The 17,855-nt window shown below is 31.9% G+C and overlaps 1 protein-coding gene across 1 annotated transcript in view; it reads right to left on the bottom strand.

Moving 5' to 3' along the window:
• LOC132753557 (kinesin-like protein KIF27) overlaps positions 1-17,855 on the bottom strand; it is a 44,675-nt gene that overhangs the window by 9,674 nt on the left and 17,146 nt on the right. Inside the window, exons 18-30 of the mRNA XM_060744037.1 lie at positions 16,083-16,127; positions 12,124-12,246; positions 11,502-11,704; positions 8,665-8,683; positions 7,944-8,143; positions 7,314-7,410; positions 5,259-5,362; positions 4,691-4,798; positions 4,018-4,117; positions 3,275-3,426; positions 2,033-2,129; positions 1,263-1,367; positions 400-614 (exon numbers count right to left, since the gene is read on the bottom strand). Of these exons, the coding sequence (XP_060600020.1) occupies positions 400-614; positions 1,263-1,367; positions 2,033-2,129; positions 3,275-3,426; positions 4,018-4,117; positions 4,691-4,798; positions 5,259-5,362; positions 7,314-7,410; positions 7,944-8,143; positions 8,665-8,683; positions 11,502-11,704; positions 12,124-12,246; positions 16,083-16,127 (1,568 nt within the window). The remainder of the gene's footprint in view (positions 1-399; positions 615-1,262; positions 1,368-2,032; positions 2,130-3,274; positions 3,427-4,017; positions 4,118-4,690; positions 4,799-5,258; positions 5,363-7,313; positions 7,411-7,943; positions 8,144-8,664; positions 8,684-11,501; positions 11,705-12,123; positions 12,247-16,082; positions 16,128-17,855) is intronic.

Here is a 17,855-nt window from a genome sequence, read left to right as displayed (position 1 = left end):
AAAGAGGGATAAAATATAGTTATAATCAAAGACTTATAGGTCTAGGTAAGTAACATGAAAGTACGACTCTATAAAGACATGTATAGTGTTTCAATCAAATACATTCAGTGGTTGTGAACTTGCATACATTTTATTTTTTTTTTTTTTTTGTTGGGATGGGTTTTGCCTTGCGCAAACACTATAAAGGTCATATCTTAGTTGTTTAAAAAGAAATGAACTGTAACTATTGAAAAATAGCAAAATTTGCACTGCCTTCCTTTTGCTTTTCCTTAAAATCAGGATGTAAATTGTAAAGAAACATTGCGGGACACATTCATGTTGTTAGACAAACATAAACATACTGTACAATATATAGCTTAAACAAATTTCCTTCTGTTAACTACTAACAATGAACCTTACCTTCTCTCCTCACTTCCTGACAATAAACTACCACCGTGTAATTTCTCATCTAACAACGATCTCTGTTTCTGAAGTTTATCTCTCGTGTGGTGTAATTTTTCTATATCTTCCTTCAGTGATTCTCCACGGAGATCTGGTGTCTGTGAAAGTTCTCTTGACTTCTCCTCTAATTTCCTTTCCACCATATCTAACTTACTTGATACTGACAACAAACTCTGAAACAGAATGGTATATTATACACTTTACTACTTGTAAGTAATTCACTCATACCTGGGCAATATTTAGTTAATACAGAATTTATTTTAGTTTGTGTAAGAAGCATTAAGCTTATAAATACACCTAGAACCAACAAGTATTGAGTAACGAGTGTAGTTTCTTGCTCAAGGAAAAAATGACTTGACCCGGACAGGGTTTAATTAAAACCACATGGTTAGTGATCCTTACATCACAAGTTGACTGACACTTTTATGACATGGCCATGCTATCAACTATAACATATATATCAGCAAAATTTCACAATACAATTTAATCTATATTACAATGCCCCGCACCACAATAACATTGCTACCTTTTCTTGGTACACACTCTTGAGTTATTTTCAAAAATAAGTGAAAAAGCGAGTCAACAGATAACTCTTTAACCACATATACAGACACATGTAGCATGTTTCTTTGTCAAATTTTTTATTGTCTTTATCTTAGAAATAATCATGTATCTTTTATATTCAGAAAGTCACATGCTTTATTATTGTAAAGAATCTTGCAACAATCTTAAGAAAAAATTGTGTTCTTATTCTAATATTCTAAGAGAGATTCATATCTTTTTGTTCAAAAGTAACAAGAAATTCCTCATAAATTCCTCACCTTATTAACAACTTGACTAGATCGGAGTTTTTTCATCTCTAACTCACTCCTTTCTGACAACAAGGCTTCTTTCTTAGCTATCATTTCTTCCCTCTTTCTTAACTCCTATAAATATAAAATGTCACAATCAGACACAGTATGGACATTCCCATATTTCAAACAGTTAATGAACAAGTATCAAGAAATAAATTAAACAAATATCTACAATTTCAACAATAAACCCCTCACTTGATGGAAACAAAAAATATTTGCATATGCCATCAGTATAGAGCCATGCTAGCCTGCAATACCATACAGTCTGACCAGGCTCTATACTGTTGCTAGCTCAATTTGAGTGTTCTGTTAACAGTTATTGAAATTTCTTAAAATTTAACTGGACTGTTTAAATTTCAAAGCAGGGATAAACCATAACTGATATATACTGAACCTAAGAAAAGAAACTTTCGCAAAGTATGTGCCAGTTGTTCAAGGGTACCACTTAGATGTACACACTTATATACATGTAGTAGCTTGTAAAACTCATTTTGTTTGCAAAATCGGTCAGCTAATCCCCGTATAAAAGCCCGATATGTTTATTCAACGTAAAAATCGAGTTTCAAAAGGATTGAAAAAACTGTACTAACATATCTACATTCAAACTTGGAGAAAGTTTCTTATTTGTTTCAGTATAGAATAGGGCAAGGGTCAATTAACTCAACAGTCATTATTCCCAATAATTATAACCAGAACTCAGAATATTGAGGATATATAATGCATCAAAAAAATAATACCTCATGTAAGTGTTCTACTTCTTGTCGTTGTTGTACCATTTTCTCAATCTCCGAGTCGAGCCATTTCTTCTGCTCTTCAATTTTATCTTGCTCGTCCCTGCAACAAAATTATTACAATTAACATCAACCCTTGTAGAACCAGGCCTGCCTACATCTTAATGCAGTCTGATTCCACGCTATACTGTTGCCTGGTCAAATTTTCAGTTCCTTATCTTGAAATCCTTTTAAAAAGCAATGACAGTCAAATTTCAATGAAAACATGCAAATTATATACAGTATATGGATTGATATCAACCAACGAAATTGCTTTGTGTCATACTGACTAGTGTTGTCCCGATTGTCTCTGAAAATCGATAACTAATCGGACCACCGCAAAATCGGCAACTATCGATAGTCCTTTTTAAAAATCAATTATTTTAATGTTCTACCACCGCATGAACTGCTTAGGGCGTAACTTTTTTACACGCAGACAAATAGAAATGTCCCGACTGAATCTCTTTAATTCCAGGCGATCCTTAAGTCTTTTTTGTATTCAAAACCTATTTATCATGGTTAATACTACTTTAGAAAATTAAAGTGTGTAATAACATAACATTATAAACTTATATATAATTATCTACTGTAGTTCAATGAGTGATCTACAATATTACTCATTTATATTGTGATCTGTTGACTAGTACTAATAATAAATATTGACTGCCATTAAGTTGTATTATACAATAATTGACTGTCACAAAGTAGTATTAGGTATTTGTGTTGTTTGTTTTGAATTCAAAGAGCAAATCATACTTTAATCTTGGAGACAAGAGTTTATTTATTCTCAAAATGTGGTCACTACTGTATAAAAAATACATACAAGGATTGGTACCTTAAAAGAAAATAAGTCAATAATAAGTGCGAAAATCGATTATACTATCGGCAGACAATCGATTGTGGTGGTCCGATTATTGATAGTGATTTTTGAGTCCGATACCCAACACTAATACTGACCATATCAAACATTAAATGAACTTCTTAACCTTAAAAGATTAATATTATCATGGCGTCAGAAAAACAATATCTTTCTATAAAGAACATCAGAGCACAAATGGTCATCAAAAAAATGATAGGTTTATCACTTAAATTTAAACAAAGATAAATATTTAAATCATAGAAATACTGTCACATGACATTGTAATAGGTACATGTTACCGAAGAAAAAGAGTATTTCCTAAATTTCTTTAACTTGAAACATTCACTAACCCATTTATTGGAGGCAGCACACTTCCGCTGCCATTTCTCAATCTTCTTTTAGCAGAGGCGATCTCCTCATTTTTACGTCTCAATAATTTCTGTTGCTGTTCATTTTTAATTTCTAATTCTGTCACCCTCTGTAATTCTTTCTGCATCTCTCTCTATAAGTCAAAGTGTTTCATTTATTCATATTATAAGGCAAATGCAGTTAAAATATCACCTTAATTTAATATATTTTTTCATACATTGTCCAACTAATTCAGTCCTATTGCATAAGGCATGTAACTAAATTGTGTTCTTGATTTTTTACTAATATGTACACCTTTTGTGCTTATGTTACCACCTATTTCTACACTTTAAATAGATAGTGGAGAAAAACATTGTACTAAACAGAATGTCATCTATAATCGGTGTCTAGTGTCTTTACATCATATGTGATATCTATAAAGCAAAGCTCGGAGTACAAGTATGGAAAAGTCATTTATATCATGTATATATATCAGTCACATAATTGTTTTGCCTCTGTTGTAAAATCATTTGAGAAAATTATTACCTTAAATCTTGAATATGTTATGTGTAAAAAGTCACTTAATGGTTCAAATCTTGTTTTTTTTTGTTTTGTTTTTTTAAGAAGCATGAAAATAAGTGGAAATAAAGTACAGATCACTGTAAACATCATTTAAGTGACTCCTTTAGTTCAAAAATGTTTTATTTCATGTAGTATTAATCAATTTTCTCTGTTTACTTCATACCTCAAGTTTTACTTTTCTATCTGACTCATCCTTCAGACGTTTCTGTAAGTTTTCCTGTTGTTGTTTCATTCTGTCTACAGCTAACTCCAAATCTGATATTCTTAAACAATAACGAGACAAACACTTTTATTTTCAAACATACATACATATATAAGGTATAATATGGTGTAATAGGAACAATATAGATTTTATTACAATATGCAATTAGCCAATGAAATTTGGCACTTGTATATATATTTAGATGCCTTTTTCATGTAACAAGAGAAGCAATTAAAATATTAAATCTGCACCTTGACCATCAATCTGTTGAAGATTTATGAAAATTAGACCCCCCCCCCCCCAAACATTGAAGCACAACAGAAATCAAAGAAAGGCTGATCAAAGGAAATATAGAAATTGTTGCAATGACAAAAACCTTTGTGATGTATAGTGCAGTTTTGTACCAAAATAATATAAAAGCTGTGCCTGATTTTACCTCTTAATAACATTTCCATTACTACATACTTCCATAACACATATTTCAACATTGTATCATTCTAATAAAGTGTTTTTCTAGTAAGAAAAATTCGTGATCCCCTTCTCTTCTTTTTAGGAAATTAAATATGAAGACATTTTGGTCATACCTTTTGTTATATTCTTAAAAACATCTTCATCATGTTATAAAATTTCTTACTTTTTATCATTTTGATTGGACATATTGGCCACTTTCTCTGTTTCTTTCTGTTTTCTCTGTAAGACAGTCATCTTGGCCTTTGCAGCTTCTACTTTCTTCTTGTACTCACTAAAATGATCACTAACATATAAATATACTACAAATCTTGTCAGGTTTTTATCATACCAACATTTAGACACTCATATGGTGACTTTCTAGCTTTACTGATTGAGGAACAACCCCCCCCCCCCCCTCCGGCATGCATTATTTCAGGCACAAACTGGCACCTGAGTAGAACCACCTATGTATGGTAAGCTAGCTAAATAGCATTCTCACATTAAAGATTTTTTCCTTTTTTGTTTGTTGTTGTTGTTGTTGTCGGGTTTGAAGACACACTGACATTGTAATGGTCATATGGTGACTTTCTAGCTTTACAGGTGGAGAAGGACATAAGTGCCCTGAATCAAAAAATGCATTAATTTCGCTAAAACATTAAAGGTATGAATATATATCAAAAGGTCAAAAAATTACAAGCAAAAATTTTCCATGTCAGTTGGTTATATTAAATCATTTGTTAGAAGATATATACCTCAATAATTTCTCTTTCTCTACAGTTTCTTGATGTTCCTTTGCCTCAATACCAGCCAACATTTTCTGAGTCTCTGATAATTCCTGTTTGACCACTTCTTTCTCCTGAAAAAGCAATTTTCTTTTTTATGTAGATTTTAACATGTTTTCATCAAATCTTGGAGGTCAATCAAACTAACCAGTTTTCCAAGATAACTACATGTAACCAGTCATTACCAATTTCTCTGCAAGTGAACAACTACTTACTACATGATTACTGAAAAAAAAGATAACAACACCCAAGGTCCAACTTCAATTATAAAAAAAATTAATCTGGCCTGAGCACTGATGCTCTCCCAAATGAGCTAAACTGGCATAGAATAAGAACAATACCAAAAGCAGGTAAAGTCTTACTTTACCATATAAAATTAGGCAGCTTGAAGGGAGATCACAGATCACACTGTATAAGTCATGGGTGGTTGAGTCAATAAAATAATTATTAAATGTTCATTTTTTATTAACTTTAAGATAACTAGAAATGTGTCCATAGGACACGGATGCCCCCACACGCAACAGTTACTGTTCTGTCAATCTTATGACTCTAGGTCAAATATTTTTTGGACTACATGTGCCACAAGTTGAAAACTAAAAATCAACAAAGGGCCATAATTCTGTAAAATTTGGTCGCAGCAAAAATTCCTTCCTTTACTACCATCTACACATTAAGGTTGTTCATCCCTGGAAGTTTAAGCAAAATCTGCCATCCGGTTTAAGAGGAGTTGCCTTCACAAAATTTCTACATTGTAAATAGTGAAAAAATCAACAAAGGGCCATAATTCTATTAAATTTGGTGGCAGCAAAAATTCCTTCCTTTACTATCATCTACACATTAAGGTTGTTCATCCCTGGAAGTTTAAGCAAAATCTGCCATCCGGTTTAAGAGGAGTTGCGTTCACAAAATTTCTACATAGTATATAGTGAAAAAATCAAACAAAGGGCCATAATTCTGTAAAATTTGGTCGCAGCAAAAATTCCTTCCTTTACTACCATCTACACATTAAGGTTATTCATCCCTGGAAGTTTAAGCAAAATCTGCCATCCGGTTTAAGAGGAGTTGCGTTCACAAAATTTCTACATAGTATATAGTGAAAAAATCAACAAAGGGCCATAATTCTCTTAAATTTGGTCGCAGCAAAAATTCCTTCCTTAACTATCATCTACACATTAAGGTTGTTCATCCCTGGAAGTTTAAGCAAAATCTGCCATCCGGTTAAAGAGGAGTTGCGTTCACAAAATTTCTACATAGTATATTATAGTGAAAAAATCAACAAAGGGCCATAATTCTGTTAAATTTGGTGGCAGCAACAATTCCTTCCTTTACTACCATCTACACATTAAGGTTATTCATCCCTGGAAGTTTAAGCAAAATCTGCCATCCGGTTTAAGAGGAGTTGCGTTCACAAAATTTCTACATACTTTACAGTGAAAAAATCAACAAAGGGCCATAATTCTGTTAAATTTGGTCGCAGCAAAAATTCCTTCCTTTACTACCATCTACACATTAAGGTTGTTCATCCCTGGAAGTTTAAGCAAAATCTGCCATCCGGTTTAAGAGGAGTTGCGTTCACAAGATTTCGGGACGTACAGACAGACGGACGGACGTACGGAATGACGGACACTCGGACGGACAAGTGCAACGCTATATGCTCTCACTCTGTGGGGGCATAAAAATTCAAATGTGTTCAATATTCCAAACCTTAACCATTTGATCTTTGAATTATTTAAGTCAACTATTTTTACAAGCAGTGCAATGAACTACATGAAAGTTTAATGTTTAAAAAATTTTGACAATCATGATTCAAGTCTTTCTGTTTCCAGTTTTGCAGTTCAGTGTCAAAAAAGGTGTATTTTAGGTGTAAGAAAGTAAAAAATTAAGGAATAATCCAGAAAATTTTCTTGCATAGACTCAATGCCAATACTGGTGTAAAATTGACTTTAAAGTACTGTAACCCTTAATACTTGATGCACACATGCCGTACAAACTCTAAAGGCTACATAAGGTATTAATCTGACCTACCTTTTCAAGTGCAGCAACTTTCCCAGCATAGTGCTTATTCATTTGCTCAGCATCTTTACCAGTTTTCACCAACTCTCTGATCAGTTGTTCTTTCAATCTGAAATAAAATAAGGCACAATTCCTTCTGACATTATATGCAATTTCCAAATATCAAAATGTTTATAGTTTCAACTCTAAGAAACATTACTCATTGATCAAATTTCTACAATCATGTTCAAGTTTAAACTAGCAAAAGCACATTTAAGAATACTGGCTTTGCCACATTCTCTTTAATGCTAGAGTATTCTATTATTCTTGTCATACAGTTTGTGTGATAAAAATTTAATACGTCAAAACTAATTATAATTTCATGAAAACATATAATCAGATATATCAATATAAGATGTTGTTATTTAACCCTTAACCTGCTAAATTTGTAAAATGGACTTGGCCAGCTTCCATTTTCGGGACTATCCATTATCAATTTTAGGGATATTAAGATGAAAATTTGAAGTTAGTCTGTCAACAGTGTAGAGCCTGGTCAAGTTGCATGGCTGGCCTGGCTCTATTACTGGAGACAAAGGCTGAACACTTTTGGTTCCAGCAGTGTAAGGGTTGAAATCCCAAGCTTTAAACAATGGTATCACTTACTTTATATTTATAGCTAGATCCCTAATTTTCTTGTTGGATTCAAGCATCTTGAGTTGTGCTTGTTTAATTTTCTTCTGTACTTCTTGAGATCGTCCCACCTCTATCCTGTCTGTAGGTATATCAAGGTCACCTTCACTTTCTACAAGGAAATTTAAAACAGTTTTGTTCACTTTAAAATGACAATGTTTTCTATTATCATTCTTGACAAAGCAAAAGATGTGATAATAAAACCATTCATAAGGTTGTTTGCTAGTTGGAACGGTGGCCTAGTGGTTAAGGTGTCTGCCTTTCAATTTAGGGATAATGGGTTCGAGTCTTACAAGGTTTCCTCATATGTAACATGGTAAGTGAAAACTTAGTCTTAAATTTTCCCCACAATAAATAAAAATTTTTTTAAAACTAAGGCCAGACTCTATAATTTTGGACTGTTTAAAAGGGTTTTTTAAAAATGTTTTTTTTTAAAAATTTTTGCAAAAATTTCTAAAATTTAAAAAAACAACACATATCATTAAATTTCAAAATTAAAAAAGGGTCGCTTGATACCTTTTATACTGCACAAAAGTCTGGCCCGCTCTATAATTTTGGCTGCTTAATTTTAGCCTGTTGTTATCAGAATTCCTCATATTACTAATGGACAAGTCCAAATTCAAAGCAGGACGTGTCCATTATACAAATTTAGCAGTGTATGGATTAATGATAATAGATAAGTTACTAAAATTACCTTTGCAGGAAGCAATCTTCTAGAATTACATGTATTATTATTTTTTTACATCATACCAACACAGTATAGGTGATTATGGCGACTTTCCAGCTTTACTGGAAGAGAAAAACCTCTGGTACCCTTCTGTGCATTATTTTAGGCACAAACGGACACCTGAATAGAACCACTAATGTTCTGTAAGCCAGCTGGATAGCTTCCTCACTTCAAAGAATCCAAAGTCTCTGTTTGGATTGGAACCCAAAATGGCTGGAGCAGGCACCTAAGTAGAACCACTAATGTTCTGTAAACCAGCTGGATAGCATCCTCACATGAAAGAACAAAGTCTCTGTTAGGATTGGAACCCACAGGGGTGTGAAGTCAACGACCTTAACCAATAGGTCACAGATGACAATAACTTCTAGTATCATTTAGGCTGAAGGTATCTCATTTTGTAATAAAATTTAATTAAAATTACATAATACATTAAATTCTATGTACAGCGGACACTATCCAAGTATTGTATTAGTTAAAGTGCAAATAGGAACAAAGCATGATCAACAGGCTTGTGCAAAATTGAACAATCAATAACAAAATAAATCAAATTGCAGGTGAAAACTGTTAATTTTATATGCATTTGTTGAGTCTAACATTATGCCAAAACAAATGTTGGAAAATGAGGGATAAAAAGGAAAACAGCATAACTTTTAAAGTTTAAAAGTTCTTAACAACAAGTTTTAAGAAAATCGAAATCTGACTAAAGTTTCTACTCATCTAACATTTTATTGCAGTGTTATTTAAAAGCTAATTTCAATCAGATAGCTTCTAACTAAGAATATGTTTTGAAAAATGTGTTCTAACACATTTCTGTTTAAAAAAGAAAACAACAATTTTTTTTTTAATTCATGATCAATGAAAAAGCCACACCAACATGAACCCCTAAAAAAATTTGATATCATATAAAAATTTGGCCATTATATCTCCATCAGTACATGAGCATGACTGCTTATCAAAATAACAGGAAATGATGTCATGATAAAGATGGAAACATACATGTGACAACTAAAATGGGCCAATCAAATTATCAATATAAGGTTTACTTTATATACATGTGCTGAGTTTAGATTTTCTACGTTGACATTTTTTTACTGAGAGACAAATATCAGGAATTTAATCTCTAATATCAGAAATCGGGATCAGGGTCGAAATATGGGCATTTTTTTAAAATCTCTCCAAGATATCACATGTATATGGTAAAATAAGATTTAAGTGTATCAAACTTGAAGAAAAACAAACAACTTTGTCATCTACCTCTCCACCATTTTATAAACTGCAAAACAATTCAACTTTGTGCTCAATTCAAGTAAATATACTTACAGTTTGATAGTCTTTACTTTTCCTCTTTAAAAATAATTATCAACTTGGTTAATCCTTTATTTCAGTGTCTGGCATTCAATATTTCTTACTGTGTTATAGTGTGTTTAATTAGTCAAAATTTTAACAATTAAGAAAAGGTTAGGGTAGGAGTGAAAGCTTTTTTGACAATACAATCTTTGTTTAATTTTTATTTCAGTTAATACCAACATACATAATGATTAAAGGTCATTTGACTCAAATTTTGTTTCTATGGGCAGAAAGCCACAATTTTACACTGCCAAGTTACTGGAGCATATGACTCTTGAAACTCAGACTTATCTGAGCTAATCTTAATCTTAACAAAATAAAATATTACATGTATATGAATAATAAGATCAATTTGACTATACATCTTTACAAATTTTTCTTTTAACAAGACCATATCAATCAAATTTCATGCTTCTAATAGGGCTTTATCAAATCAATAGTTTTGTTATTTACTTGTGTGAAATATAACACAATCAGGTGAAGGAGGAGATGGGGATTCAAACCAGACAAGTCATAACTTAATATAAAATATTACCGTCTGGTATCTTTAGCTCTATAAATGTTTAAATTACATTTTTAAAAAATACTGCAAAATTCAACTACCAATTATTATCAACAGTCCACTTAAACATATAAAAATGTATAAAATTTTTAAGAAACTGTTTTTTCTAGTCACAGACTACGAAATAACTAAAATCTTTCATAACTATATCATTGATACATTTTTTTCCTTGGATTTCAAATCATATCAACCTATTAAGGTCATATTCTATCATTATCTTGTTGAGGTTTTAAACCAAAGTGACGAGGAAAAAGTGATTCCAAGTCAATAACATTAACCACCCTGCCCAGAAGTTTCTTCATCACAAGATTAAGCCTAAACCTGTTGCAACCAAAAGTAATTAGCCTCTAACACCAGTATACAGCCAGGCCAATCTGTACACCTTGCAGTCTCAGCCAGTCTAACTAGGCTCTATACTGTTGGTAGTTAATTTTTTGTATTTTGATGCTAAATTTTCTAATGGATTCTTGCATAGAAAGGTTAATACACAAATTCAGCAGATTAAAGACTAATAATATTTTTAAAATAATTTTCAAAATATAAATTTTCATTGCTACAGAAATTAAATGGTACATAAGAACTACATCTCCTGACAAGTACAGTCTAATCTGGCCTTATGGACACCTGTAACAAGCAGTCACCTGGTGTTGACGGTCATTTTTATTCCCCTAAATGGAAATCATTCTTTATTTGCTCTTGATTAAATGGTAACCTTAGAAACTCTGTCAAAGGCCAGTTAATATCATCCCATCATATTTTACATGCATTAAACAGGCACATCAAATCTTGCCAGACAAGTGTGAAATTTCAATAAGCATCGCTGGAATACAAAATAAAATAAATTTCATAATTTCCCTTGACTGGTTGTTTAAGACAGGTTGGACGGTATACATACCTCATTTCATCACCATCACTGTCCACATTCTGAGTATTATCTTCTCCATCACTAAAGTCTAGATGTAAAACTTCATCCCCGTCCTCGAGTCTCGACACTAGCAACTGACTGCGAGCACGAAAACTCTTCATCACTCGTTCAAGTGTAAACAACGCTGGACTTGTCTTAATATTGCGTGATGGTGGCCGTAACTGTGAATATCGCTGCAATAGATAAAATATTCATAATCTGCTTACCAATATTATGCACAAATTATATCAAGCTATAATTTTTAGCCTTCAATAAAGTAATGGCATTAAAGAACCAAACTAAGATCTAAATTTTTTCACCATCAATTAGTGTTTATCTAGAAGTATAGGAACAGATTTACTCCACAAATCAGTGTATATATCTTATTGTTTATGCTAATGTATGGGAACAAACAAAGCTCTATATTAACTCACTGTATCTGAGTGTGCTTTGTTAATGATTATGAACAAACTTAGATCTAGATTCACACACAATATCTGAATGTTAATGCAAATGTAATGAAACACAGACTTTGGTAAAGTTTTTACACAACATATATATTATGTGTGGATATACAAATGTATGGCAATCAAAATAGGTCAGATTTACTTACCATATCAGCGTGTTTATGTAAATGTATTGGAACAGACTTAGGTCTTGGCTGACGTGATGTGACAGGAGCACTGGCTGTCACCTGACCTTCACTCAGGTTTGTGCTGTCACCTATCAATGTTACCTGAAGAAACAAAATTTGAAAACTTAACATTAAAGGAAATTTTGAACAAATGACGCAATAAATGCAACAATTAAAGATATAATGAAAATTATAGTAGATTATTACACTGAAATTAAAGCAAACTTTGCACAGCTGAAGAAAATGTTGTTTAATAATTGGAACAAACGAAACAATGGTAAATCAGGAAAAGGACATCCTGGTGCATTTAAATCCTATAAAATAAACCATATTTATGTAACAGATATTCAATACTGTTAAACATTTACTGCTTTATATTATGACAAATTACTTCATCAACAGACAGCTATGCTGTGTGTTCCCTATTATTATTCCGTTTCTAAAGTAATAAGGATGTTGCATATTAGTCCTTATATAATCTAAAAGTAGATACAATAATATGATACTGATATGATACTGATAATAATATGCAAAAGAGAAGTTGCATGTCGAATATTTTAAAACCTTAAAATAACAAATCAATTTTTTATCCATTCATCAAGAACGATTCTTTTATTATATTGTTTTAGATTTAGCATGACGTCATGTAATGCCACTTTTGCTTGAAATATTTGTTAACCTTACATTGTTTCAGATGTGTATAAACATTCAGTGTTTATAAAGGAAACAAACTGTTCACAATGTCTTGTCAACTCAAGATCACCTCCTCACATATGTAGATGTAGCGTATTAGTCTAGTGTGTTTATGTCATTAACATTATGTTACTTTCCATGTGTATAAATATACGTTGTTAATAAAGGAAACGAACAGTACAAACGCCTTGTGTACTCACGATAACGTCCTCACAAATGTAAATATCATATATTGGTCTTTCTAATTTTTACAGAAGAAACCAGTATGAAAATTATTTGCAACAGAGTATTATGTTAATTCAGCTTTTCTTTCACCAGCTAATTAAATTAATGAACTAAAGTATTTTAGAGAGATATAGAAAACAGAATATTCAGATGTTCTGTTAAATTCCATAAAATAAGCACATTAATAAGAGCAACATATGGAATAAATGTTAATGGAATGGAAGTTAACATAATGGTATTGCTAAACACCTACTGGTCAGGGACCATCAACCAGACACTTTTTGAACATTTTTCCATCAAGATTTCATAATTTCAAACCTAGAGGCCTGAAAATTTGACACAGTACATCTAGGTTCTTCTCCTAACTAACAAACTAGTTTGACTATTTCTGATTTTATTGTCACTTATATCTGAGGCACGTCACGGAGGGTATCAAAATTATCTAAATTGTCTACACTTCAGTACCTTGTGTCCGGACAGATATGTACATGATGTTTTTTAATTCATATAAATGCTTGGGTGTTTTAATTTTTTATTTTTAACATGATTAACAACATTTCAGCAGTTTACTGTTTACTCTGCAAATGATAATAGCTGTTACTTAATTATTAATTACTTAATTTAGGAAGAAACATGCATTTATTGTTGTTAAAAAAGTGAATGATAGATCGACAACCAATGAACAAAGGAAAAAAAATAAATTAAGCATTTTTGGAGCCATCCGGGTTTGGTGGTTGTCCGGTTTTGGTGGTCTCCAACCAGTATTGTTGGGACTTCCAATACTTCACATATCATAAATCTTAATATCTTATATGTTGAATCTATTAAAACAGAAATTTACTGTATATCAAATTTAATTCAAAATGTTCATAAAATATATTCTCTCGAACTAGTGAGCATTATTGATACAATAACAGCATGGACAAAAAAAAGAATGTCTGTAAATAAAGTTTATCACTGAACCATGCATAAAAGAATGAAATTCAAAAACATATAAAAATCAAATACAATTTAGTGCAGGTAACTTAAAAATATAAATTATACCAATCTATCTATGCATCTTAATAAATAATCAGAAACTAAAATAGTTTAATTAAATGCCAATTATGACCAAGAGATGGACACATGGTAGAAACACCTTCCTATACTCTGCTGAGTTTCTTTACAACAGCAATATTGACTGTAAATTCCTAGGAATTCCCATAATTCCCCCACCCCCATTTACATACATGTTTATGCATATTGTAATGGACCCCAAACATTCATATTTTTTATACAGTTTCAAAGTATGGTAAACTTATAATTTGTTCTGTATAATCAAATAAAATGATATCATGCTTGTTTGTTTTGCATGTTTGCTCAGTAATGGTTTATTAATTACCAGTAACAATTTTAGAAGTCCTTTTGAGTATTTCGAATTTAAACCCTGTTGTCTTATTGGGGCTTTTGTTTTGTTTGTTTGTTTGATTGGGTTTTATGTCACACCGACACAGTATAGGTCATTTGGCAACCTTCCAGCTTTACTTATGGAGGAAGACCTCAGGTGCCTTTCAGTGCATTATTTCAGGCGCGAACGGGCACCTGAGTAGAACCACTGACATTCCGTAAGCTAGCTGGATAATTTCCTCATATGAAAGAATCCAAAGACCCTGTCAGGATTCGAACCCACAATGGTGAGGGGCAAGTGGTGTGAAGTCAACGACCTTAACCACTTTGCCATGAACACCCCTCTCTTATTGGGGCAGCCCTTGTATAAGATTAAACAACATTGTTTAAAATGCTTACCTATACAGAAATTTTGACTCACATCAAAAATACTGACCTATCAATTATTTCCATAATTTTAAACACAAAACATTAATAAAACATGCTAAAATGAATGGTGGCCAGGCAATATTAACTAAAAAAACTATCTAGTCAAGTTGATCATTTTGTTTTTAGTGCAAGAAAAGTGTGTTATGAAATGGTTAGAAAAATACCAAAAATACCCTGCCTTAATCTTACCTCGTCCTTAAATTCAAACTGTTCATATTTCAAAAGAAACAAAATAAAATCACAGTTTTACAATGTTGAAATTTTTACTACAATCAGAAAAAGGGACGTCAAATTTTGAAGAAAAAACTCTGTTGTTTGTTTTATGAAATACGGATATATGAATGTATTTTTCTCTCGTGAATTTCTTAATTTGGAATCGTGTTTTATATGTTCTGCATAAAACTTTACAGGATTCTTAACAGGTAAATAATTAAGCTTGTAAATGCAAAAAATAAAATAAAATGTAAAATGTCTATAGATAATTTCTTGCATAAAAATCACAACCAACTCAAAACAGCACTTATATCAAAGAAAAAACAAACAATAATATATCTATTAAATTCAAAGACCTAAATCTGAAAATTGATAGTTAACACATTTTCACGAAGCCCTTAATCCTTTTATTTAAAATACTTATGATAGAGAAATCAACAACAACATGTGAATGTAGATTTTTTTATCAAAGTTTTGGCTCATGCCTTCATCAGGATAAATATTAAAACAAATCAGTCACTGATTGCATTTTTATTTAAAATATTTATCAAATTTAAAAGCAGCCAGTGACCCCTGGAATATACAAATCCAATGCTTTCCTTTTTGGGCAAAATGGTCTAACTCAACCCCCATAACACTAAATCAAAAGTGAACAAAAACTGTAAAATCACACCAAAAACTTGTATGAACCAGAAATAAGTAATCCAGAATAAAAGTATGATATGACCCTGGCCCTAGATATCAGTACCCCTATAGCAAAAGTATCCCTTAGCAACAGTATCCCTTAGCAAACGTGCCCCATAACAACAGAGCCCCATAGCAACAGTATCCCTTAGCAACAGTACCCATGTAGCAACAGAATCCCTTAGAAACAGTGCCCCTTAACTACAGTACCCCATAGCAACAGTATCCCTTAACAACAGTACCCTTTAGCAACAGCAAACCTTATAAGTGTAACAAACAGCAATAATAAACACCCAACTTCCTCTAACCTGTGTAAATTGTGTATCTACTGTTCTTGTTGTAAGAGCAGATTCCTAAATTAATCATATTTTTCAATTTTTATTCACGCTTTACTAATTTTTAGTTAAAATTTCACATTTAAAGTGACTAAGAAAGGAAGAAAGTCAATTACTCATTCATATTGATACTCTCACAAATTCAATAAACATTTTCAGACACAAAGACTGATATTTTTGCATTTTTATTCATACTTCACAAATTCACATTTCTAGAGACTAAGACTATTATTTTCAAATTTTTATACACACTAAATTCAATCACAATTTCACAATTACAGAGACTTAAATTTCACATTTTCATCCATACTTTTAAAAGTTCAATCACATTTTCACATTTATAGAGACTGAAACTGATATATATTTTTTTAATTTTCATTCATACAAAATTGTTCAACTACATTCAGGGCTGGTGTAAGATGATTTCCATGCATTTCTTGTTCATGTGTTTTTTTGTAAACTGGTTTTAACAAATTTATGGTCATATCTTGGGCAGTCAGTCAATGTAGCCAGCTTTCCTTGATAACTAACCAGTTATTTTTTAATTTCATTCCTTATTTCACATAATTTCTTAATCATTGGCAAGAGGCAAATGACCATTAGATTAAATATTCAAGAGCAAGTTATTTGAGAAGTTTGTCTCCCCAACAACAAAATAGATCAAATCAATAAACATGGTTATATTATGTAAATTTTGAGCCATATAGATACTGATGTTCAAGAGATTACAGAAAACTTTACTTAAAATTTTACATAAAGAAAAGTATATGCCCACTCAAGACATCATGTGATCACATTCAGAGATATCCAAAAATAACTGGTAAGTTATCCAAGCTGGTTACATGGTCTGACTGCCAAGATATAACCAAACCCTGTGTAGAGTTCAAAGTGATAAAAAACACTGCTTAACTATATCATACATAACAAGAACTGTCGGAGGACAGTAACGCTCGACTATTCGAAAATTTGTCACAAGGGTGTTTCATTGAGTATAATAATGCTTACCTATATGAATACATAAAATTGTACGAAAAGGTACAAACCCTTCAAGTTTCAATACAATCACAGAGAACAAGTGTGTGAAGTTTCAATCCATTCCCTTCAGTAGTTATGGAGATACCAGCTTACACACAAAAACTTAACCACGAATTTATGAATCAAAAAAGGGGAATAATTATGCGAAAAAGTAAATCAGAAATATGGGACTTGTGCCAATCATCTTAGATAATCACAGAGATCAAGTGTGTGAAGTTTCAATCCATTCCCTTCAGTAGTTATGGAGATACCAGCTTACACGCAAAAACTTAACAAAGAATTTCTAAGATAAAAAAGGGGCATAATTATGCAAAAAAGCAAATCAGAGTTATGGGACTTGTGCCAATCATCTTAGGTAATCACAGAGACCAAGTGTGTGAAGTTTCAATCCATTCCCTTCAGTAGTTATGGAGATACCAGCTTACACACAAAAACTTAACCAAGAATTTCTAAGTCAAGGGGCATAATTATGTAAAAAAGCAAATAATAGTTATGGGACTTGTGCCAATCATCTTAGATAATCACAGAGAACAAGTGTGTGAAGTTTCAATCCATTCCCTTCAGTAGTTATGGAGATACCAGCTAACATACAAAAACTTAACCAAGAATTTCTAAGTCGAAAAAGGGGCATAATTATGTAAAAAAGCAAATCAGAGTTATGGGACTTGTGCCAATCATCTAAGATAATCACAGAGAACAAGTGTGTGAAGT

Source organism: Ruditapes philippinarum, unplaced genomic scaffold, assembly GCF_026571515.1.
Source record: "Ruditapes philippinarum isolate M1 unplaced genomic scaffold, ASM2657151v2 ctg2825_1_1_1_1, whole genome shotgun sequence".
NCBI lineage: Eukaryota > Metazoa > Mollusca > Bivalvia > Venerida > Veneridae > Ruditapes > Ruditapes philippinarum.
The sequence above is the reverse complement of the archived record's forward strand: the minus strand, read 5'-3'. Positions and strand labels throughout refer to the sequence as shown.